Source organism: Marmota monax, unplaced genomic scaffold (assembly GCF_021218885.2).
Source record: "Marmota monax isolate L192 unplaced genomic scaffold, Marmota_monax_Labrador192_F-V1.1 WCK01_AAM20220418_F8-fsc00237, whole genome shotgun sequence".
Classification (NCBI taxonomy): Eukaryota; Metazoa; Chordata; class Mammalia; order Rodentia; family Sciuridae; genus Marmota; species Marmota monax.
The window spans coordinates 1,217,635-1,242,445 of record NW_026694627.1 but is presented as its reverse complement, the minus strand read 5'-3'; the positions used below and the strand labels follow the sequence as shown (position 1 = coordinate 1,242,445).

General features: G+C 53.1%; 1 protein-coding gene across 4 annotated transcripts in view; it reads left to right on the top strand.

Moving 5' to 3' along the window:
- The window catches only part of Hip1 (huntingtin interacting protein 1), a 133,812-nt gene that overhangs the window by 77,644 nt on the left and 31,357 nt on the right, over positions 1-24,811 (top strand). For 3 of the 4 annotated variants that reach the window (XM_046422709.2, XM_046422708.2, XM_046422711.2), the window contains exons 2-7: positions 8,958-9,021; positions 12,912-13,054; positions 13,276-13,332; positions 18,221-18,301; positions 22,620-22,696; positions 23,228-23,289. In XM_046422709.2, coding sequence (XP_046278665.1) covers positions 8,958-9,021; positions 12,912-13,054; positions 13,276-13,332; positions 18,221-18,301; positions 22,620-22,696; positions 23,228-23,289 — 484 coding nt within the window. Of the gene's footprint in view, positions 1-5,858; positions 5,994-8,957; positions 9,022-12,911; positions 13,055-13,275; positions 13,333-18,220; positions 18,302-22,619; positions 22,697-23,227; positions 23,290-24,811 lie in introns of those variants that run through there. The other variant, XM_046422710.2, reaches the window with a different exon arrangement.

Here is a 24,811-nt window from a genome sequence, read left to right as displayed (position 1 = left end):
TCTTCCCCATCACCCCTCCCCCAGCGTTTTCCTTGATTTCTCTCTCTGACCCTGAGTGGCTCGTCACCCCTGTTCGGGTCATTTGCCTATGTCCACCTTATCTGAACACACTCCCGCTGGCCCTCCGCATCCTGGGTTCCGCCTTGGCAGATTTAACCAACTGCACCTATACAACGCATGCCTAGATCTCTTTTTCTTGTTGCTGTTCCCTAAACAGAGCAGGAAAGAAACTGTTCACGTGGCATTTGCATTGTTAGGAATTGTAACTACTCTAGAGATGATTTGAAGATTTCGGGAGGGTACACCTAGGTTCTGTGCGAATGCTCCACAGGGACTTGGGCACACTCAGAGTGCGGTCTCTATGGTTTTGGAACACATCCCCTAAGGATACCGCGGGATTGCTGTATCTGGTGCCCGGCAACCTCTGGCATGTGGTGGAAGCAACCAGGACTGGCTCTTGTCCTAGGTATATAATTCAGTTCACATCACCCACAGTGAGCTGGCTTCCTAACTTTCCCCTTCCTGTGGTGGCCACATGAGTCCGCTGGCGGACGCACTGGAAGCTCTTTGTTCCACCTTGGCCCTTTCTCCCGATTCTGCTCTTCCATCATGTGCCCTTGGATGCTGGGCCCGGGAGGTCCTGTCCTCTGGTCGTCATCCACGGTCGTTCTCTTTCAGTATCCTCCAGATAAGTTGCTGTTCCTTCCAATCCATTAGCCCCATCTGTGCCCGGTACATGCTCTCCGTGGTGAGGTCAGGGAGGAGGGAACGGCCTGGGGCCAGCAGGCCTCGCCCCCATGGTCATTCTTGTCTTGGAGATGTGGTGGGAGACTTTGCCTTAGTGATGGATGGATAGTCGACACCACATCACATGAAACACTGGCTTAGAACCTAACAGGGAAGCAAGGACACTTTGACATCAGCTGCTCCATGGACACATGTTGGCTTTTTTCCTTTCAGGGATCTCTTTTATTTTATTTATTGGTTTATTTATTTTGCATTGCTGGATGGAACCCAGGGCCTCATGCATCTCCACTGTTCCCCGAGCCCCAGCCCCAGCCCTGTTTCTAGGATCCCCTGTGGTTGATGTGTGCAGTTCTATCACCTTCTCTCAGGCAAATCTTGACTGGTCTTTGGATACCACTCCCTCTCTCTACCACCCCGCCATGGTCCCTGGACTCTTTCTCCATGATCCTGCCATGATCCCCGGTCCCTTTCTCTATGACTCTGCCAGATCCCTGGTCCCTTTCTCCACCATACTCCCATGATCCCTGATCCCTTTCTCCATGACCCCACCATGATCCTTGGTCCCTTTCTCCATGACCTGCCTTGATCTCCGGTCCCTTTCTCTATCACTCTGCTATGATCTCTGGTCAATTTCTCCATGACCCTTGGTCCTTTTCTCCTTGACTCCCCATGACCCCCTGTTCTTTTCTCCACTATGTCGCCAGGCCCTCGAGGTGGGCGATGGGCTCCTCACCCTTGAGCTCCAGTTAACTGAGTCTCGGAAGCCTCTTGCTCCCTCCGCAATGTGGGCGGCCCCGTGGCCCCTCCCCTCGGCTCCGCGGCCCCGCCCCTCGGCCCCGCACTTCCGGTCAGTGCCTCTGCCTCAGTGATCAGTCCTACCAGATGCGAAGCGGGAGCTTGCTCAGCCGCTGGCCGAGGCCGCTTTCCCGGCCTTGCCCGGCCTCTTTACTTTGTGCACACAGGAGCACTGCAGGTGTCCACTTGGGTACCCTCCGCGCGTCTGGAAGGCCCTGTCTTTCAGTGTCCCCTCCTGACTCTGCTTGTTACTCTGTACCACTCACAGACTCAGGGCAACTTGGACGCCCTTTCCAGTCTTCATGAAGTGCTTTGAGTTGCCCGGCCGGAGAAGGAAGGGGCAGGAGGAAGGCCGGCTTCCTCTCCCGTCAGCAGCCAGCCCTTTGAGGACGAGCTCCACTGGCTGGCAGCGCCTGGGAGGTCCCGCATCCAGTTGTTCACTGTCCATCACAGCTGTCAAAGCCCCCCTGGGCTCGTGTGGCACAGTGTCTCACCAGCTGGGGGGTGGCCCTGCCCTGAATACCAAGGCCTTGTTTTTCAGTCGTAGGTGGACACAATAGCTTTATTTATACACTGTGCTGAGGGTGAGCCCAGGGCCTCACACCAAGGCAAACGCTCTGTCACTGAGCCACGGCCCCTGCGCCCCCACTTTTTCTAACCACAGTTTCTCAGTGACTCCACTGGGCTGTTCTCTGGGGAATTTACCCTATTTTAGCAACTCCCATTGTCCCCGTCCCCCAGCCCCTGGTAACCACTTTCTGACTCTCAAGAGTCCAACCACTCTAGGGACCTCTGTAACTGTCATTGTTCAGCCCTTGTCCTTTGGTGACTGGCTGATGTCACCTAGCATGGTGTCCTCGAGGTCCCTCTGTGTTGTGGCATGCAGCACAACATCCTTCTGTTTTAGAAATGACTAAGGATTCTGCGTCATGGACAGACACATCTCACCTGTAGACAGACACAGCTCACTGTTGACGGACCCTGGTATGCTCCTCCCAGTGCCCACTTGTTTCTTTAGCTCTTCGGGGCACTGCACAGGCCTGGTCACCCTCCTCCAGCCGAACACAGGTTTGCACATCTGTGGTTTCTTGGTCTTCTCCACTCTCCCAATCCACTGTCCAGATGGGGACATTACCAAACAGAGCCTGCCTGCCTTGCTTTTATTTATTTTTTTCTCTCTTTCACTGGGGATTGAACTCAGGGCACTTAACCACTGAGCCATGTCCCCAGCCCTTTTTAATTTTGATTTTGAGACAGGGTCTCATTGAGTTGTTGAGGACAGCCTTGAACTTGCAGTCCTCCTGCCTCAGCCTCCTGAGCTACTGAGATTTCAGGCATTCACCACTGAGCCTGGCTCAGCACTAACCTTTTGGGGATCTGCCTGACCCAGCTGTTCAGTTACTTATCACAAATCCAAAAGTCAGAGGATGTGCGGGCTTTAGCGAGGGAGATGGGAGACATGGTCCTAATTTTGGTAGTTCCCAGTTGATGCAGCAAGCGAAACCCTACAGTGGAGAAATGCTGCGTTAGCTGGGGGCCAAAAAAACATACCCTGGGCCAGGCCCTCGAGCAACAGATATTTATAGTCCGGGAAGCCCAAGATCAAAGTGCCAGCTGACCTGGTTTCGCAGTGGGGACTGTCCTGCCAGCCTGTCAGGTGGCCATCTGCTTGCTGTGTCTCCTGACCTAGAGTCGCTTCCACAAGGGGACAGGAATCTGTGCTGCCAGGTTGTCCTGGATGGCTTCTCCAGAGGATCAGCTCCTGTTCTCCAGCCTGATCAGTACCTCAAACTAAGGGACCCACTTGCTTTTGCTTTCCACCGTGAGTTGAAGGAGCAAAAGGTCCTGGGGGACCAGGCAGCAGACGCGGGCCGGTTTGTGCTGGACCGCTGGGGGTTTCTGAGGGCAGCATGGTGCAGGTGGAGCTGGGTTTGAATTCTGGCCTCACTGGGGTTTTTGGTGCGGGGGTTGGAGGGTTCTCACGTGTGCAAAGCACAAGCTACGCCGCCTGCAGCCCTGACCCTGCCTCTTGTTTTCTTTGCTACCTGGGGCGACTGGACTTGGATAATAGTGGGTCAGATTCCCTGTCCTCAAGAGCCCTGGGGGGAATCAGAAGCAAATCACAGCTGGGATGCCTAGTAGGGGGCAGAGGCCCAAGGGAGGGTCCCTGGCTGTGGACGCTGCTGCCACCACGGTCTCGTAACAGTGACAACTACAGACGGTCCCTGACGTAGAAGGGATCAACTTCAGGTGTCTCAGCTTCATGATGGCGTGAAAGTGAGCCCACGCAGGTGTCCCGCAGCGGTTCTGTAAATGACACCAGCCTTTCGGCACTTTTGTATGGAATAGGCTTTGTGTGGACCACCTGCCAGCAGAGGGCTAATGTAAGTGTTCTGAGCGTGTTGAAGTAGCCCAGGCCCAACCACGGTGTCCACTAGTGAGGGGTCGTAAATGCTTTGTGTGTGTCCATGTGCCTGCGTGTGTGGAACTGGCATTGAGCAATCTGCAATCCCTTTTTTTTTTTTTTTTTTTTTTTTTTTTTTTTTTTTTAAAATATTTATTTATTTAAGTTCTCGGCGGACACAACATCTTTGTTTGTATGTGGTGCTGAGGATCGAACCCGGGCCGCACGCATGCCAGGCGAGCGCGCTACTGCTTGAGCCACATCCCCAGCCTGCAATCCCTTTTTATTTATTTATTGAAACCAGGGTCTTACTAAGTTGCTGAGGCTGGTCTCAAACTTGCAATCCTCCTGCCTCAGCCTCCCTCCTGCCAAGTAGCTGGATTACGGGCCTGCACCTCCACACCTGGCTTAATGCATTTTTGACTTAACAGGATTTCCAATGTACAGTGAGTTGTTTGGAACGTGATCCCATCATCACCCAAGGAGCCTCTGTACTCTTGTTAATTTTGACAATTTGAAAGAATTAGTCTCACTGATGCTGCAGACACCTCGCCACCGAGTACTGCCCAGCCTCCTCTCCCTTGCTTGTTCCCTCACTGTCACAGGTCCTCTGGCCTCGACATGGCCCCAGCCCTCTCTACCACCCTGGCTCAGGCCCGATGTCTCAGCTGTTCCCCGTGGCTGCCCACCTGTGCTGGCTGTGAGTCTCTCCCTTCCAGGCCTCACCCTGCCTTTCCCCATCGCCAGCCTTGTTACTCCCCGGGGGACTGAGGACCCCAAGGAGCCCGCTGAGCCCTGAATCTCAGGACCAGGCACCTGGGGGAGGATTTTGGTTCACGCAGCTCAGAACCAGTAGCAGGAATACGGGCTGGGCTGGGAGGAGGCTGAGAGCTGGACCAAGCCCCCTCTCCCAAGCTGTTTTCTGTAACTTTCCAAAACTAGTAAGATGAGCTGGCACCATGAGGCCCTGCCGGTTCCAGTCCCCAGTTGCCACCGTGGGCAGGCGTTGCTGAGGCCACTGGCCCTAGGCCTTCCCCTGGGCAGATAAATGCTTGCTTCTCCCTCTGTCTTTGTCCATTTTCTGTTTGCTATAAGAGAACACCAGAGACTAGGTAATTTATAAAGTAAAAAAGTGTATGTAGTGCACAGTTCTGGAGGCCAGGAAGTCCAAGAGCAAGGCCCTGGCGTCTGCTCAGTGCCTTTTGCTTCTTCAACTCACATTGGAAGGCAAAAGCAAGTGAGTGTGTATGAAGGAGGCTGGACACCATGGTGGAGCGCTGGCGGAGGCCGCTTGAGGCCCTGGGTTCAAGCACCAGCACCACACAGGGAATAAACCAAGGAGCTGGACAGAAGAGGCCGCCTCGCCTTGCTTTGTGGCGACCCGCTTTCCTGAGAACGAACCCACTCCAGAAAGGCATTGACCCTGTCCTTTCAGTCACCTCTCAAGGTCCCCCCTCCTAAGGACACCATGGCAGTTAGCCAATGGCAGTCGAATTTCGGCAAGTGGACCAACCAGATTCAAACGGAGGCTCCCTCCTGCTCTCTGCTGTCTCTTCCTTCCTTCCTCTTGCTTTCCCTCTTCCCTTCTGCCCTCAGGGCTGCACCCCCACCCGTGGTGCCACCCCCACCCGAGCACATCCTCCCGCCCTGCCATGAGCTGGGCTGGCCTTGGCAGCTCAAGGGCTGGGCTCCTGCCCAGAGCTGTGTGTGTGACCGGACAGGGCCCAGCTGGCCAGCCTAGGCCCCGCTTCCCACAGAAGTGAAGCCCCAAGGACACCCCTGACAGGGCCACCAGGCTGGGGAGGGGCAGGAGGGAGGCCGAGGCTTCGAGGGGAGGGGAGGAGAGGGCCGCCCTTCCTGCGGTGCCTGCTGGTAATTGGCTCTCTGAGGCCAGCCTGCGACACCGGGGCCAGCGGGCAGGAAGTGGTGCACAATGCCGCTCTTTGAGGGGAGACTCGGCTGGTCTTAGGTCCTGTGTGACTCCAGGGAAATCTGGAGAACAGCCTGTTCCCAGAGGATGTTCTCTAGCCCAGAGCCCCCTCCAGAGGTGAGCCGCTGAGCCCCACTGCCCACCCTGTGCCCGGGAGCCCTGCCCCCACTGCCCTGGCCTGCAGGTAGGCCCCACCTCAGGCCAAGTGACGTCTTGCAGAGCCTGGGGCCGACAGGGATGGGAAGGACTTTGTCCTGTGTGGCCGTGAGCCACAGTGCATCCGCCACCCGCCACCCTCTGCCCTTTGGTCAGCAGTGGGCCTGTATAGAGGGACAAGGCTGCATCCCCTTTGTCCTTAATCCTAGTGGGGAGGAAAGGCAACATGCGTGTTGGCTACATTAAGAGAAACTAGAGTTCTTTTTAAAAAAAGAAGAAAGAAAAATAGGTGATTTGCCCCAGTAGCTTGGAAAGTTCTAGAAAATGGTAAAATACAATCTTTGGTCTGAGACTAGGACAGGATTTAGAATGTTGGTAGTTGGGGTCGTGTGACATAGGAAGGATAGAGAGGTGGCGTCCCAGGCTTGAAGTGTTATTAAAGCAACGGAGCTGGGCCCCCAGGAACTTCTGCCTGGTGACCTCGAGGTAGCTGACATCCGAGGGTCCTGGAGGGCCTCAGGTTGACCACAAGGGCTCAGAAAGCTGAGCTCGGCCCTGCCTGGTGCCTCGGAGCCCTGAGCAGCCTGGCCATGGAAGCTGGGCCCCAGGCCTCCGTCCACAAGAAGGCCTCTGCCTTCGGGCCTTGCTGCAAGAGGAGGGCCGGGCATGTTCCTTGGATCTTTGGTTTAGTTGGCCCTAACCTAGGCCAGGCCCCATGGTGCAGTGGGCAAACATCCACACTCTCCCTGGTTAGAACGCTGCAGAAGTAACTCCTGCTTCAGGAGGAGGGAGGGATATCTGTATCAAGTCCCCTGCTTGAGAACCTTCTGTGGGTCCCCACCCCAGGGCCTTGTGCATGTGAGGCAGGCACTCTGCCAACTGAGCCACATCCCCAGCCCCCACATCCCACTACTTCTTGCCCTCGTATCCAGGACCCTCCATCATCTGATGGCCTTTACTGTCTAGCCGTGGGAAGGGACCTAGAAGTCCCTAATCCAACTTGAGCCGGTTAAGTCTTTTTCACAGTCACCTCGAGTGGTGATTTACTGAGAAAGTGATACAGTGTCAGCCAGGAGCAGTGGTACATGCCTGTGATCCCAGGGACTCAGAAGGCTGAGGCAGGAGGATGGCAAGTTTGAGGCCAGCCTCAGCAACTTAGCGAGATCCTATCTCAAAAAGTAAAAAGGGCTGGGGATGTGGTTCAGTAGTTTGGTCCCCCTGGATTCAATCCCCAGGACCAAAAAAAAAAAAAAAACCAAACAGAAAATGATACAGAGTCTGAAGTCTCCTTCAGAATAATCCAAGGACAGACTGACTGGTCAGTGGCTGGTGGTATAGAATGGGGGAGGGGCAGCCTGCCAACTACAGCTGCAGGGCTGAAGCCAGCCACCACCTGGTTTTGAAAACAAAGCCTTATTGGGTGCAGCCATGATCATTTGTTTATGTATGTGTTTCTCAGAGGCAGCCTTGAGACTGATGGGGACCATGTGGCCCGCAAAGCTTAGAATATTTATTAACTAGTGCTTCCCAGAAAATGTCTGCTGACCCTGGCCCTTGGGAAGCCAGTGTGACCACACGTTTGTAAGGCTTGGTGTCAGGGCCCTAAGGCTGGTCTCCGTGTGTGTGTGTGTGTGTGTGTGTCTCCAGGCTTTTCCATAATGGGAGCTTACGACAGCACCTAAACCCAGGCACCCCAGTTCTCATAAGCCACCCTTGGAGACAGAAGCCTTGCTCCCTACAGGCACACGGAGGAGTGTTGACTGAGTAGCTGACCGTGGGGAGACTGGAAATGCACCGTCTCGGTGTTTCCACTCTCGGGCTGGGTCACTCAGGACACCAGCTCTGTGGAATGGCATCTCCAAAAATGAGCAACAGGTGTGCAGGGCACTCGGGGAGAGGTCCAGAAAATAGTTTCCCTGTGAGAAAAGCTAGATGTGGGAAAGTCTACAAGTGACCATCCCATGTTTAAAGCCTGCGGATGACAGCTTGGTGTGTTGTCTATGACTTAGGGGCAAATGACGTCCACGGAGGGAATGGAACAAAATTTTTTAAAAAGAAAAGATTTCTACTGAAGAAAAGTGCATCTGAGACATGATTCCTTTGAATGTGTTTGTGTCAGTGATATAGCGATGGATTTGTGCTCTGCAAAATGGAAAGAGACCAGGCCTGGCGTGGTGGTTCGGGCCTGTAATCCAAGCAGCTCGGGAGGCTGAGGCAGGAGGATCACAAGTTCAAAGCCAGCCTCAGCCACAGTGAGGCACTAAGCAACTCAGACCCTGTCTCTAAATAAAATACAAAATAGGGCTGGAGGTGGGGCTCAGTGGTAGTGTGACCCTGAGTTCAATCCCTGGTGTCCCCCAAATAAAAACAACTGGAAAGCGATATTTCTCATGTCCTCTGGATGTAATTAAGGAAAGAGAAGGGAATCTTCCGGGGGAGTTAGAAAATGCCCGAGAGAGGAAGGTGGGAGACCACAGTGGCCTGCCAGGGAAGTCCCTGTGGGAGGTTAGAGGGACTAGAGGTGATGGAGGGGCAGCAGGATGGGTTTGGGCCATGGTCACCATCCGCCGGGCAGCAGCGCCCCTCCCTCCTGCTCCCTGAGGAATAATGTTTCCCTGGGGATGAAAAGCCTCCCTTTGTGCCGGCTTTAATTGCCACCTCCTTGTGCCAAGTGAGTGAGTGGCAGGCGGGAGCAGCAGCTGGGCACAGGCAATGCCAGGCAACTAAGTCCGCTCCCTTAGGACAGCCAGGCCAGCTGGTCTGGGAGCACTGCCCACCTTTGCCCCCAGCGTCCACCAAGGAGCCAGTGGCATTTTGGCAGGGGGTCAGCGGGCAGGGAGGCCATGGCGGGGGCAAGAGGGTCTCAGCCCCCCTCAGAGTCTCATTCATTTCACCCGCCTTTCCCCTCCCCCTCTTGTTTTGCAGACTGTCAGCATCAATAAGGCCATTAATACGCAGGAAGTGGCTGTGAAGGAAAAACATGCCAGAAATATCCTTTTGGATGTTGCTCCAGGCCGACCCTGGCGGGGTCAGATGGTGGGGACTGAGGTCAGGAGCAGCCAGGTTGGAGCAGCTCCCAGGGAGAGTTGGCTTCAGGGACCACGAGCCATCTGGGTGGACTGAGGCCTCCCGGGACCACCAGGTCAATGGACAGTGGCTTTCCTTTGAGAGGCCTCCTGCAGCTCAGAAGGATTATCACCTGTTTGCAAAGCCCTCCAGGGTCTCACTTGGCCCAGAGGGCCACACTGACCCCCTTAGGGGACACCACGGTCATTTCCCCTTTTCTGATCTTGAAACCAAAAAGAAAAAAATGTCTCAGGTGCAGTTCAGCCGAGGCAGAGGTTCAGCACGGGAGTGAGAGCCATCCTTGTGAACAGGTGCAACAGATGCTGGACGAAAGCAGGAGTTCAGAATGGACCAGGGAACTGGTAACTCAAATGCCCCTCTCCAAGGTCCCCACCCCAAGCCCACCGACATGGCTCTATGGCTTGGTAGACAGGTGCAGGCCGACGTTAGCTAATGGATCACTTGATCCATCCTGAAAGGGTAGAGTTTGGGAGTTTAATCCCTGAAAGCTGAAGGCAAGAGGCCCCCAGTGGGCTAAGCCTTGGCGATGTGTCCCAGGGCAGGGCAGGTGGAGTTCAGGCCTTGGATGGCTGGGGGAATCCCAGGTGCCTGGGCTCCTCTGAGTTGCTGTGCCCCATCCACTCAGGCCCAAGGGCCTGTCCTGAGGTCAGGACAGGCCTCAGGGCCTGGGGAGGCCTTGCAGGTTCATGGCCAGGGGGCCCCAGCACCGATCAGTGAGCTTTATTGGTTGAAGTTAGGGCGGGGCTGGAGTGGGGAGCACGGACCCACTGGGTGCCTCTAGCCGGGTCCTGCGTGAGCCCAGCCAGCTCTTGCCCATTTTCCCCAGAAGTGTTACTGAACACTTCTGATCCCCGGAAGGATGAGTTTTGCAGTTTGTTCACAAGGCAGCTGAGTGTGGAGCAGGGAGAACAGGTCTCAAATCCGCCCCTGGGGACAGGTCGTGCCGGGCGACTGGGGGTCAGAAGGGAAGTGAGGGTGATCTGCACATGGTAGTCAGTCATCAGGGCTCTGGTTGGAGGCACATTCAGAAAATGGTGGTGGTGTTGTGCTCTATGGGTGGAGTCTTAGGCCCTCTGAGTCAGAAGGTCACTCATGGACACTCTCATAGGCCCAGGTGAAGGGATTGGTGGCTTCAACCAGTTTGAGCTGCACAAGGCCACATCCAGATTCCTGAAAAACAACTTAGTGGTTAACCCTGGGGCCATCCCCAGAACTGTCCCCAGAGGGACAGCAAAACCCCTGGAGCCCAATACTTATCAGTTGGGTGGCTCCTAGAATTGCAGTGAAAGCCAGTCACTCTAGCAGTTGACGCTGGAGGGTCTGTTGGCTTTCCCCTCTGTTTGGAAAGGCCCAGGCCCCTTCTTTAGTGTTCCACGCTTGATTCTTTCACCAGGATTAAAAATGTACCAAGGAAGGCCCTCGTTTTAAGTGGCCAGTTGATTCTCTCAGGGCATACTCTGTCCCCACCCTTGCCTGCAGAGAACCTGTGACCAGCCTGACATAGGGCGGGGTGTCATCATCAGGGTCTCTTCTGGGTGCCGGGGCTCTTCAGAGGGAGGCCAGGCCTGCTGTGGCAGGGCCACTCCATGCACGTCACGGCAGGCTACCTGGGGTTGGGCAGGCAGCCTCTGGAAGAGACTCCAACTCCCCTCTGGAGCTCCCCGGCCCACTCTGAGACCCAGTTAAACTAAAGAGCTGGCCAAAGATTCCAGAAGGTGAGTGTCCAGTGCTGTCATTCTGTGAATCTCTGATTGACGCTTTCTTAATGGTGGATAAATGTGGGAACCACCCATTCCCCTCAGCAGGGGTACACGGGCCTGGTGGAGAAGATGGAGACACATGTGTCTTTTATTAGCTGTCCTGGGTGCCACCTGAGTCAGCCTCAGGAATTGTGACTTCAGAAATGCTGTGAAGACAGTCATTTATCTTGGAAGCTCAATGGGGAGCTAGTCGGTCCCCCTCGTGATGAGCCTGGACTGAGTCTTAGATTTTCTTTCTGTACCTGACTCAATCACGGACATAAAAAATGCCTATAAAACAAAAGAACGACAAAAGGTTCTCCTGGCTTCTTTCAAAGTCGGGTGCCCACTGGCCTGGTACCTGCTCTGGCTTCTGTTCGGGGAGACTACGCTCAGGTACTGTGACCACCACCCCCGTGCCAGGGGAGGGAGCCACCGGCTCTCCTTGTTGCTTCCTTCTCCTCTGAACAGAATCCCAAAGTTTCTATTCATAAACTATTTCAAAGATCACCCCAGCATCGAAAACAGCTCTCTGGTCCAGACCTGAAAGTACAGGAAGCCCACCCCCCTTGAGATGAAAATTTCATCCAGGACAGGGACACAATGGCACCTTCTAGCTCAGAAGCTCAGTGACCTGCGTTCTGCATGAGTCATTGAGCCTGTGACCTGGGCACAGTGCCCTGCCCTAAGTAGCACTGCATTTTTTACCCAAGCCTGGATAAAGAGGGCCCACGTTCAGGGTCAAGAGCTGAACTTGGTTGAGGTGCTGGCCAGGAGAGCCGGTGGTGGCAGTTGGGCTCTGAGGGAATTCCTGAAGAGCTCGCGTGGTGCGGCGTGTGTGTTCAAAAAATAAAGTTCATTCCTGCTTAATAAGTGGCTCGTGAATTGTGCCCAGCCAGACTGTGGCATTTGGTGGCCCGTATGGGGAAACAGCCCAATGAGCATTTCTGTAACTGGGGTGACTGGGCTAACTGTGATTAGTTAGGCTTCCCACCGCTTGATTGCACTCTCCCGCTTCTGTAACCTGGCTTGCTTACATTGTCTAGACCCCCGAACATCACTTTTGCAGATTTCAGGCTTATAAGGAGTGCCCTTGCAATTGTTCAGGGCTGATCAGGGGAACAGCTTTATGTTCTGGTCAGTCGCCACCGATGTGCTTCGATAAAGGCTTGATTTGATTATTAAAAAAAAAAAGAGCTGAACTTAGGGTCAGTGGTGCCCAGTTCCTGGGTCTGTGATGCCACCCTGAACGTCACAGAAGACATGGGGAAGTCCTCTTCTGCCTCCGAAAGGGCCTGCTAATGACAGATCTGCAACACACACTGAAAACCACCCAAGGCCAGGCCAGGTTGGTCTCCAGACTGTGGCAGGCAGCCTGCAGGCAATAGGTGCATTTGGAATTGGGTCCAGGGAGGAGCCACCCCAGGACTCCACATGCAGGAGTTTCAAGGTGTCCCAGGACCAGGGCACCCCTGAACAGGCCAGGAGGTCTGTGGAGGAGGTGGGGTGCCAGAGGCACTTGGAGTTTTAAGGAAGGGCATTTTAAACAAAACTTGCTCCTCCACCAGGCACGTGCACCCCTGCTGAGGAGAATGAGAGGTTTCCACATTTATCCACCATTAAGAAAGTTTTAATGCTTTTAGAGCATAACCTGTGAGGAGTTAGAACTACTTCCTAGAAGAGGACCCCAGAGAATCAGCCAATCAGGGTGCAGGGTTCCCTGCGTTAGCCACAGTTATTCCCCAAGGGCTCCACCACCCACTTGGCTTACTCAAGGAGTGCCACTAGGACCACTCATGGACTAGGGGATGATTTCTGCAAATTAGAAACTGACCCCTTCTCTCCAGACACATCCCTGGGGAAATTGCCTCATAAAATACCTCTTACCAGAACAAGGCGTTGTATTGGCAGATGAATGTCCAGGTCTGTGGGGGCTTAGCTGAGCAGTGTCCCCCAGGTGGAGAGGCCATGGCCGTGCGGCTGCCTGGCCCTCCATAGTGGCCAGCAGCCTCCGAGGCAGGACTCGTGCCTTTGTTTTCCATGACCCCTTCACCATGCATCCTGGGCACCCACCACGAGAAAGGCGCTCAGACCTTCTGGTCTGTGGTCAACCGGCTGCCTCTCTCCAGCAACGCCATGCTCTGCTGGAAGTTCTGCCATGTGTTCCACAAGGTCCTCCGCGATGGACACCCGAACGTGAGTCCTTGGGGCTGCAGGGGAGGCTGGGCACCCCATGGGTAAAGCGCCTGGGCCACAAGCTGGTCCACTGCCACACGGCTCCCTCCTCTCGGCCTTTGGTTACTGACGAGAGGTTGGTGGATGCCTTCCAGTGGGGCTCTACTCTCCTCCCAGGCCCAGTCTCAGCGTCCTCTGGCCGCCCCATCTGTTCGCTCACGGCTCTTCCTTTCCCTCCGCAGGTCCTGAAGGACTCTCTGAGATACAAAAGTGAATTGAGTGACATGAGCAGGATGTGGGTGAGTTTGGAGATGCATCTGGGGCCACCAGCTGCACCTGCTCCTTCCACAGAGGCTACAGAGCAAGGACCATGGGATGGACAGATTCAGGCTCTTTCAACTTGTTTAGGATTTCTTCCTGAATGTCAGGGAGGAGGTACAAGTGTCCCCAAATAGTACCACAATGTCCACTCTCTTGCCTGGGTACCAGGAAGCTGCAGAAAAGTTCCAAGGTCTGGGAGCCTCTCTTGCCAAGGGAACTCATGTCTTGAAGCTGTCCGGGTGTTGGCATTCCTTAGCAGGGACATACCACGATTCCGACTTCTTTCCTTCTGTTGGGAATTAGCATTTTTAATTCTTAATTAATTTAATTTAATTTACTGCTAATGCCTTTTCTTTCCTGTCTGAGTGTTCTCAATGCGTTAGCATGACTGGGGAGGTAGGTGGCAATCTCAAAATCAACTGAAAGAGTGTTTGTAGCCAGGCACAGTGGCACACTCCTGTAATCCCACCTGCTCGGGAGGCAGGAGGATTTCTAGTTCAAAGCCAGCCCCAGCAACTTAGCAAGGCCCTGAGGAACTCAGTGAGACCCTGTCTCTAAATAAAATGTGAAGAAGGGCTGAGGATGTGGTTCAGTAGTTAAGAGCCCCTGAGTTCAATCCCTGATACCAAAAAAAAAACAAAAAAAAAAAAACACGGGTTTCTATACACACCCAGATCCCTCTGGATTCTGCTGATCAAAGGATATATGTGGGAGGGAGTCAGCATTTTGAAAAATCTCCCTGGTTGATTCTGATAAACGCTTTTACACCCACCAGTTGAGAACTACTATTTTAGCCTTTTGCTCAGCCTTATCTGTATCTCTCTGCATTCACAAGATGTTAGTGATTATACAGTCCAGCTTACCTATCTTAAGTGTAGGAATATAGGCTCAGAGAGGGAAGCCCCTTATCCAGAAGTCACAAGGGGAGTTACCTGAACAACCTGAGAGTGGCCCCCAGATCTCCCAAGTGCATATTGGGAAGCTCTCCCTATGGCATGTAAAGCTTAGGTCCTTATCCTTTTTGGTAGAATTTGCCTGGCATATCTTTCCCCACCCTTTACTTTCAACTTTCCAATATTTTCATTTTCTTAGACTATCCTTTGTGGGTAGCATTCAGTTGGATTTTATTTTATTTTATTGGTAATAGGGTCTCACTGTGTTGCCCAGGCTAACCACAAAGGATTTTGGTGGTTTTTTTTTTTTTTTTTTTTTTTTTGTTAATTCAAGTTGACAATCTTTGTCTTTTAACTGGACATTTGGTACATTTACATTTATTGTAATATAAGATATAATTAGAATGGCATTTTCTAACTTTTTGTTGTTGATGTTTGGGGGCTTGGGGGATGGGGTCCATGCTGTGGACTGGACCCTGGGCTATGCTCAGGCTAAGTGTGCACTTGGCCTCAGAGCTAAGTGTAGCTTAGCTTTCAGCCACTTCATCTCCCAGCTTACTTTGTGCTTCCCTTTGTCCCATCTGTTCCTAGTCTGTTTTTCTCATTCATTGCTTTCTTAGGGATTGATTGGGGTTCTCTCATTACTAGTTGAGAGGTTAAAATTTTCCTCTACTTTTTAAATAATTCCGTATGTTCTTTAATAATTAAAAAATGCTTGTTTAGTTGATCGAGGTCTCAGTTTCATACCTGTACCTGTTTCCTGTGGAATACAAAGAATTTAAGACTATTTATTTTTTATTTAGTTATTGATGGACCTTTGTTTTATTTATATGTGGTGGTGAAAATTGAACCCAGTGCCTCCCACATGCTAGGCAAGTGCTCTGCCACTGAGCCACAACCCTGGCCTATTTTAATAAAATACACTCCTTTGACCCTTATGCTATTTTAGTTCTGGTTGTTTTTCTTTTTAAGCCCTATACCATATTGTTTTACTTTGTTTCATTTTGTAACCCTCTGATCTTTCATCTGGGATCACTTTCTGCCTGAGTTACTTCTCTCAGAACTTTCTCTATCAGAGAGTCTGCTGGTGGCATACATTTTTGCTTTTTGAGAATGTCCTGACTCAGCATCATTCATGAAGATAACCTTCTTTGGGTTTGGGATTTTAGGGGGACAGTTATTTTCTCTCGGCACAGGAGAATGCTGTTCAAGCTACCCTTCCATGATTCTTGGCTTCCATTATTTTCTTGAAGTCATCTGTGAAACTCACTGTTGCTTCTTCACAGCTAATCTGTAATTTTTCTCTGGCCATTTTAAAGACCTTAGAACGTGTTTAAGGGTGAATTTATTTTGGATTCTTTGGACCTCTTTAATCTTCAGATTAGCATCTTTCCTCAGTTATGAGACGTTCTCGATGTCGTTATAAACATTGCCCTTGCACTGTTCCGTCTTCCTCTGCGCCTCAGTTAGAACCTGTCAGTCTCTCTCCATGTCTCTGAGCTGCTGTTTTGAATTTATTTACCTATTTGTCTCTGCTGCATTCTGGATAATTCCATCCTCTGGATTTCAGTGCACTGTTCCCTCTTTACCTGGGCTAATCTGTTAAACCTCTCCATAAGGTTTTCAGTTTTAGTGTGGTTTTTATTTCTTGAAATACTGTTTTCTTTTTAATCTGCTTGGGCAAGGTGCAGTGTCGCATGCCTGTAATCCCAGCCACTCGGGAAGCGAGGCAGGAGGATTGCAAGTTTAAGGCCAGACTCAGCAACTTATTGAGACCCTGATTCAGAGTGAAAAATGAACAGGGCTGGGGATTGGCTCAGTGTTAAGCACCCACTGGTTCAGGACTGGTTCAATCACCAGTGCTGGGAAAAACAAACAAATAAACAAAAACCCAGGAAAACTCTGTTGGGTGCCCTTTACGGTCTCCCTTGCCCAGCGTGGACCCTCTTACTTCTTAGACATGTTAGGCGTGCTCATTTCATATCTCACATTTCATGATTCCGTTTTCTGAAGTCCTCAGAGATCTGTTCCTGCCAAATGGCATTTTTGGTGGATTTTGCGCATGACATATATTTTCTTAGTTATTTTCCACGGTGAAGTACTCATTTTCCTTGCAATCTTATTTGTGAAAATTCTTTGAAGTCAATAACAAAGGCAGCTTCCTCCAGAGAGAGCTGGTTATTTGCTCCCACTGAGATCACTGTAAATTCAATTCTCAGCTTCAGGTTTTGTGAGTTCTGGGAAGATCCCTTGAGGAATCCAATCCCCAGTAGTGGATTTTCCTTCCCTCTGATCACAGCAAGGCTTTGTCGGGGCCAGGGTTTTCTTAACAATTCACAGAGAGGACTGCCTCAGTGCTGGTCACCGGGTGTGTGTGTGTGTGTCCAGCTAACCCCCTTCCACCCTGGCTGTTTACCTTCAAAAAGAAGGTCTTCATATTTTGCCCATATTTTTGGTGGTTTTCAGTGAGAGGTCACCCTGGTACTTGGCTGCCTGGTTACCCAGCCTGGGATCCCTGAGGCCTTCTGTCATGCACTTCCATCTCTTCCCCTGAACTAAGAGTATCTGGAAGTTGGAACCAGCTTTACTTTCTGGTTCTTGTGCATTTTCATGTTAAAGCATCTCTGACAATGAGAATATTTTTGCTTCTTTTTCTACTTTCCAGTAATTTCCCATCTTTCCAAAATGAATAAACATTACATGAAAATTAATGAAATGTCTGGGCTGGGGCTCACAGGTAGAGCACCTGCCTGGTATGTGTGAGGCACTGGGTTTGATTCTCAGCACCACATAAAAATAAAATAAAGATCCAACAACAACTAAAAAGAAAAAGAAAACTTTTTTAAAAATTGAATTGATGAAGTGTGAAGTGTTCCTAGGAGATTAGGTCACGTAAGTGCTGCCATCTCTGTCATTGATGGTGACTTGTCACCTCCTCTGGGCCCTCCTGGCCCTTGGAGGCCCTTTCAGGTACATTTCAGGGAAGGTCCTTTATTCTGAGCACCCTTGAAAGAAAATGTTGGAGTCGGAACTCATGCGGGGGCCACAGCTATTCAGTTTTAGTTTGCAGATAACCGGGAGTGGCCAACACCACTCTGCTAATACAGCTTCTTCCCAGAGCAACTTTACTGTGCTCAGAAAGACTGAAGGAAAGAAATAGCCTATGGCTAGACTACTGTGGGATTGCCAAGTGGAGACTTAAAATCCTTTCCTGAAAATCCTTATCCAGAATTTACCCAAAGGAAGTCCTCACATTTTGTATTGTATGGCAAACGGGGCCAGTGGTACACACCTCTTGGCCCAGCTGTTTGGGAGGCCAAGACCAGGAGGATTGCTTGAGACCACCCTGGGTGATGTCACCCCCCTCAAAAATAAATAAATAAAATGAGATCATACTGAAAAAAAAATGTTCACTGAAGCATAATTTATAACAGCACACATTTCAGCTCTTTTGAATTGGCTTCAAGTACTTCAAACATTGAGTTTGTTCAATAAATGATAGTACATGTGTATGATATACTAGGCAATCACTGAAAATGATCATACAGAAGAAAAACGGGGTGAAATTGCAGTATTATGTGAAAAAATAAATTGAGGCTGGGTGCAGTGGCACATACCAGTAATCCTAGTGACTCAGGAGGCTAAGACAGGAGGATTGCAAGTTGGAGACCATCCTCAGCAATTTAGTAATGCCCTAAGCAATCTAGTGAGACCCTGTCTGAACACAGAAAGAATGATAGGGACTAGGGATGTGGCTAAGTGGTAGGGCATCTCTGGGTTCAATTCCCTGAGTGGAAAAAAAAAAAAAAACAATTTGTATACGTGCTTTTCTATATTTTCCAAAATTTTCTGCCATAGACATCTGTTTTTTTCATAGTCAGAGAAAGAGATTCTTTACCCTAGAAGCCCTAGCTGCAGGCTTCCCCCAGTGTGCCCGGTGCTAACCCTCTGCTCTCTTGCCTCTTCCTGGAAGGGCCACCTGAGCGAGGGCTATGGACAGCTCTGCAGCATCTACCTCAAACTGCTGAGAACCAAGATGGAGTTCCACACCAAGGTGAGTCCTGCTGGGCCTTCCTGCCACCTCAGGGAATGTTGTGGGCACAAGGGAGCGTGCATCCTGCCTCCACGCTGTGTGAGGGAAAGGTGGTCGATAGGGCCGCTACCGTCAGGCCCTGGGGTGTGACGGGACAAGGCACTGTGTGTGTCCTCTGCCCTCTTGTTCCCCGTTTTGCACAGGAGGAGGCCCGTCCATCAGCTTGCTTGTGAGATGTTAGGAAGCAGTGGTCCCACATTTCCCCACTGCAGGCTCCCTACAGAACCTTCTTAGGTGCAGAGCTGTGTGCAGAGGGTGCATCGTGGAAGCCAAGTCAGGTGCTCCTGAGGACCACAGGGGCCTGCGGAGGGCACCTGAAATAGGAAGCCACAGTGTGGGAGGGCGGGCCTTGGAGGCAGGCCTGGGGCAGACAGGTGGTGGGAGCAGAGTGGCTGCCAGGTAGGAGAGGAAGCAGCTGGGGAGCTGGAGAGTAAGGGGAACCTCCCCTGGTGCCTATCCCTGTGGTCCCCATGTGCTCGAGGGGCAGTGTCGACCCATGCATACTGTGCCATTCTCTAAAACCTGTCTGTGCGACACCCAGTCCCCACAGCAGCGTGATGGTGGGTGTGACCATGTCCTGGGGAGATGGAGCAGGAATGTGAACCAGGCCCATTGGACACCTCGGCCATGCTGTACCCAGGGGCTGCCATGGGCCAGAACAGGTCAGGCCCTGAAGAGAGAAGGGTGATGTCGTGTCCCACTTGTGCGAGTCTCCCAGTTTGCTAGGGCAGGTGACCGAGGTGGAGAAGGTGCGAGCAGTAAGACTAGAGGGGAGAGCAGCAGGAGGCAGCACCAGCGCATGGGGATGGGGACAGGGGACAGTGGCCGCGGGCAGTAAGCGGGCAGTAAGCTGAGCTCTGTCTGGAGTGTTGGGTTCTCCACTATAGCACACGTCACCCCCTAGCTCTGTGGCTAGGCACAGCAGCAGCGGCTCCTTGGCTCTAGTGTTCTCTGTGGTGAGGAATCCTGGGAGGACCTGGCTGGGTGCTTCTCTGCAGTCAATGCTGGTGAGGGCTGGTGGTGGGCGCTGCAGTGGGGCTGCTGGGGCTGGCCTGACCCCACCCTCCTGCAACAAAACTCCTCCCCCAAGACCCCAGTCTGCCACAGGCTGGGTACTGAGGTGACCCAGAGGAGAGCAGCCGGGTACTCGAGGCAGAGCGAGCCTGGAGACCCAGGGATGCAAGGCCTGAAACAACTTGGTGTCCCTGTGAACCTGCAGCAGACCTGTGTCAGGATGAAACGTGGGCAGGACAGCACAGGACCAGGGACCAGGCAGCTGCGGGAGGCCATCCCAGCCCCTGAGGCCTCGGCACCCTCCTGGGCAGTTCCTTGGACTTCTCCACACCCAGGGGAGACCTGGCTATAAAGGGCCATCTGCTCATTGTAGGGTGTCCTTCCTGGGGCCTTGTGCAAGGTGGACTTTAAAGAAAGACCCCAGCTGTCCACGTGGCTGCCGATGAGGACCAGAATTGGGACGTGGCCCCTAGAACTGACAGAGTGGCGGGGGCTGCCTGAAGATTGGGAGGGGGGCGGTGAGGAAGAGCTGGGTCACATGAAGAGAGGCCAGGCTGCAGGAGGGCAGAGGGGGAAAGTCAACAAGAGCAGGACCGGGCCAGGCGCTGGGGTTGCATGCCTGTAATCTCATCAGTTTGGGAGGCTGAGGCAGGAGGATCGTGAATTCAAAGCCAGCCTCAGCAGTTTATCAAGGCCCTATCAACTCAGCGAGACCCTGTCTCTAAATAAAATACAACAAAGGGCTGGGGATGGGTTCAATCCCTGAAGTGAAAAAAACAGCAGAACCCGGGGTGCTCTGGACTGGGGCTTCGTGGAGTGCAGAGGACAGGTGTCCACCTCCTGGAGTCCCCTGAGCTTCTGTCCCAGAACCGTGCCCAGTGAGACTTACTGAACGAGAGAGTGAACCAAAGCCTAGGTGGGATCTGACCCAATAGAAGGGGCCGGCCTAAGTGAGGAGAGGGTCTCTCCAAGTTGGTCCTAGTACACAGCATGTGAGGAGGGAACAGGGCTCCAGTCCTGATGTCTAGAGGGGGCCAGAGAGGCCAGGAGGAGAGCGAGCATGTCGGGGTGGGATTTCCCTGAGACAGAGCAGGAAGACCAGCTGGACATGAGGGCAGGAGAGGACAGCAGGGCCAGGACCCGGATGTTGCAGCCAGAGGGAGGGTCTGCGAGGGAGGAGTCGGTAGGGGGGCGGTTCTAGGTTATGGCTGGTCCTGACAGGTGGGTGGAGTCACAGGGATTGGAATTGAGGTGGTCAAGGGTCATATGGCAGCGTGCAGGACTCCGCACATGGGACGGCTCTGACCCAGGTGCCAGGGACTAGGGTGAGTACCGGGGTAATCGAAAACCAAGAGCCCTTTAGTGTGGAGTAGAGCCACTTGGGGACCTGGGAGGGCTGAGCACAGAGCCCAGCCCTGTTCAGTGGGGCTGAGGAAGGCACGGTGTCCTCGTGGACGGGGGCGGTTAAAGCGGAGGAGTCCCTGAAGTTCTAGGAGAGCAGCAGGTTGGGAGACAGACATGTGGGTAGCACTGTGGGAAAGGAGAGGCGACCAGCCTGAGAGCCCTGCGTACTGGCCCCCGCCATCGAGGATGGTGGCAGTGCCCCGAGGAGCCCTGGAAGCAAATCCAGGCCTGTCTCAGGGGCCTTGGCACTGCGTAGCCTGGAAGCCGAGGCCACAGTGGGGATTTCCTGGCAGGAGACGGCATATTGTGACTGTGCCACGGAACGCAGGGGGTAGGAGCCAGAGCCAGCACTTGCGATCCAGCCCTGCTGTCCTGTCTGGCCCGGGCCTGCCCTGGCCCTTGGCAGCCCCGTCCTGCAGTGGCTGCAAGCTGGGTCTTTCTGGCAGGAGGGGAAAGATGGAAAGATGGAGAGTGGAGGTGTGGGGCACCCGCAGGCAAGCTGTCAAAAACAGTTGACGTGCTCTTCGGGGTTGGTTGGTTGTCATGCTGGGGATGGCACCCAGGGCTTCGCGCATGCCAGGCAAATGCCCAACACTGAGCCCCTCCCAGCCCCAAGCTCAGGGTTTTAAGGTTAAGTGGGGCTGTGTTCCTGGCACAGTCAGGTGAATGCATGGCTGAAATAGGGTCAGTTGTGAAGAAGTCCCCTGCCTGAGAGCGCCTGGACCCATAGAAACGGCAGCGCTGAGCCTTCCCGGGGGACTCATGCTCTGGACTCTGTTCAGGTCTCTCTGAGACAAGACCCTGCACAAGCTCTGACTCTGCTCCCTGCCTGTACCTACAGCCCCGCCCACCTTGCTCGATCCCTGCCCTGTGTCCCCTGCACCCAGAGCAGCCCAGAGCTGACCTGGAGTGTATTAGTGGGGGCTTCTGCTCCTGGCCTAAGAGAATCCAGCTGAGTCCCGGTTTCCTCGGTTCTAAAACGGAAATCACTGTTTCTGCCTCGCAGGCCGTCGTGAAGACTGAGGAAGTTTATCCAGACCTCGTAGGGTCTGGCAGGTGGCTAGCCCCTTGCACCTCCAGGCCTCTCCCCACCTGTCACTCCCGCCCATTCAGTCACCTGAGGCTAAGGAAACACAGAGCACTGGCCTCGCCCCAGCCTCTCGGGTTCAGTAGGGGATGGGGCTGGGACCACACTAGGAGGACCGTTCCTGAGGTCTCTGAGATGAGAGAAGGCAAAAAGGACGGACTCCCAGCCCCACCTCCTTCATTTCAGGTCCGCATCTTAGCAGCCTGAAGTCTTGGCTCTGGAACTTAGAAGCTCCTTGGTGGGGTGGCCCCCCATCTCTCTGGCCTGTTCCCCTTGCTCTCCAGGTCCATCCACTCTAGACAGACCCCATGGTAGGAGAAGGATTTCTCTCAACTTTGGGGCTGCCTCTCATAATATCTTCCTGCCGTCAAGTTTATTTTACTACTGAGGGTTTTCAAAGGCGGGGAAGAGGATGCTGTACATCCCTGAACGGAGAGCAGCAACTCCAGGAAATGGCAAGGACAGCAGGAAGCCTGGCTTGGGGTCAGAAAGGACAGGGATGAATAAATACTCCTTCCCCGCAGATGGATGATTGACAGCAAGCGCTGTCACATTCAGGATTTCATGGGAGAGTGTGCATGGAATGTTCCAGAGCACAGATTGCAGGGAGGAGCCCTCCCCTCACTCAGGAGGGTGCAGTGGGTGCTCAGTGTCTCCGAGCCTGTCAAGGTGTCTGTGTATGGGGTCACATCCCAGAGGGACTCCTTGATGCTGGCTCTGTTGGCCGTGGGGAGATGTCACCGCCCTCTGACTTGGTTCCCACCTCCCTCCCAGAACCCCAGGTTCCCGTGCAACCTTCAGATGAGCGACCGACAGCTGGACGAGGCTGGAGAAAGTGACGTCAACAACTTGTAAGGGGCAGTCCCCATGCCCTGGGCCCAGGAGGCGACCATATTTGTCTTTTGTTACTTTCCGTTAGGGTCACAGAGGGCCTGATGGTAGGGGCAGAGGCTGGGGTGAGGTAAAGCCCCTGGGTGATGTCCTGATGGCCCCTTCCTCCCTCGTGCATCCAGAGCCACCAGCTGGCACCCCTCGCGGCCCCCTCTGCCTCACCCTCACATCCCAGCCCGGCGCGGCTCCCATCCTTCCCCTTCCCCACGTCACTGTGGACTCTCTGTCCTTCCTCGTCTTCAAATGACCTGAATGCCCATTTGGGCGAGAGCTGAGGTTGCAGCTGGGCGTGTGCGTGTGCGTGTGCGTGTGCATGTGCACTGGTGTGTGCCTTGGGGTGGGGGCAGGAGCTGGGGGCGGGCAGGTCAAAGACTGGCCTTAGGGGCTGGGGTGTAGCTCAGCGGTGAAGCCTGTGCCCAGCACGCCCCAGGTCCTGGGCTCCTCCACACCCACAAAGATTGGAACCTAAGTTCTCTTTCTTCTTGGGTCAGTTTCCAGCTAACAGTAGAGATGTTTGACTACTTGGAGTGTGAACTGAACCTCTTCCAGACTGGTGAGTCTCTGCCCTTCAATCTGACCAGGCTCTCCGAGTGACCTGATTCCCAGCTTGGTTGCCCTCCTGGACCTGGGGCCAGCCCTTGTCTCCCTGTCTCATGTCACGTGTCTCTGTGCTCTTAATTCAGGGAGGGGCTGAAGTTCTTCTGTGTATGTGAAGCCAGAGATGTCACATCAGAGCAGAAAAAAACATGCTGCTGGCCTCCCTCCTAAAGCCCAGGCCACCAAGACCCCAAAGACAGGTCTTACTCTCTGACAGCCAGTGGACTGTGGCCACAGCCCCGCTGTCCTTTGGCCCTATCCATCTGCCATCAAAGCTGGGCTGTGACCCAGGTGATTCCTTCCCAGGAGGAGGCCTTGTGTCTGCTGTTTAATTGGCAGCCATTGGGAAAACTGGGTCAAGCTAGGTTGTCACCCAGGACATCCTGCTCTGCTACTGGGGGCAGCTGACCACCTTGCCCAGAGTTCTGGGACCCCCAGACCCTCAGCTGCTAGCACCTCCCTCCTCTGGGTGTCTCTGTCCCCCTCACCTCCCAGCCAGGCTCCTTTCCCTGGGAGACAGAGGATGATGTGCTAAAATTTGAGCTAGTTCTCAGCAGGTGACTGACAGAGGACAGGCATTCTCGCTTGGGCTTGGTAGCCTTCTCAGCCAGTGGGCATGTAGGGCTTTGACTCACCTGAAGTCTGCTCCCTTCAGTGAGCTCATCTGTGCAGCATATGTGTCCCAGTGTCCTGTTGTGTCCCAGTGCTGGTCTAAGCCTGTGACGGGTCTGAGAGTCTGTGATGCTTTGACCAGTCAGCTCAGCACAGGATGTGGGCCGAGAAGCACCAGAGACGCTGGGGAGCTGGCTTTGGGGAAATGAAGGAACCAACCTCCTGGCAACGTATTTGAGCAGGGCCTTCTGTGAAGTGGGCAGAGGCCTAAAAACAAAACACCTACTAGGGAGTGTCATCCCCGCCCTAAGCCACTCCCAGTCAGGGAGGGAAGTGCTGTAGATGGACTCAGTAGTTTTTTTTTTTAATATTCATTTTTTAGTTGTAGTTGGACACAATACCTTTTTATCTATCTATCTATCTATCTATCTATCTATCTATTTATTTATTTATTTATTATGTAGTGATGAGGATCGAATCCAGGGCCTCATACATGCTAGGCAAGCCCTCTACCTCTGAGCCACAAACCCAGCCCTCAGTAGTAATTTTTATATGCTCCATAACTATTTGCGTAAAGGTACATGAACAAGTATTAATTGCTGTGGCTAATGATTATTTAGCTTCAGGAGGGAAGGACCCATACAGGTGATTCAAAACCCAGAAGTGTTTAACCACTGAGCCACACCCCCAGCCCTCTTTAGTCTTTACTGTGAGAAATGGCCTCACTAAGTTGCTTCTGAGGCTGTCCTTGAACTTGTTTGTGATCCTCCTTCCTCAGCCTCCCAAGTGACCGGGATTACAGGCCACTGCACCAGGCTTTGAACATGCAAGATTTGAGTGTGGCTTTGTTAGTCACCTTTTCTCCA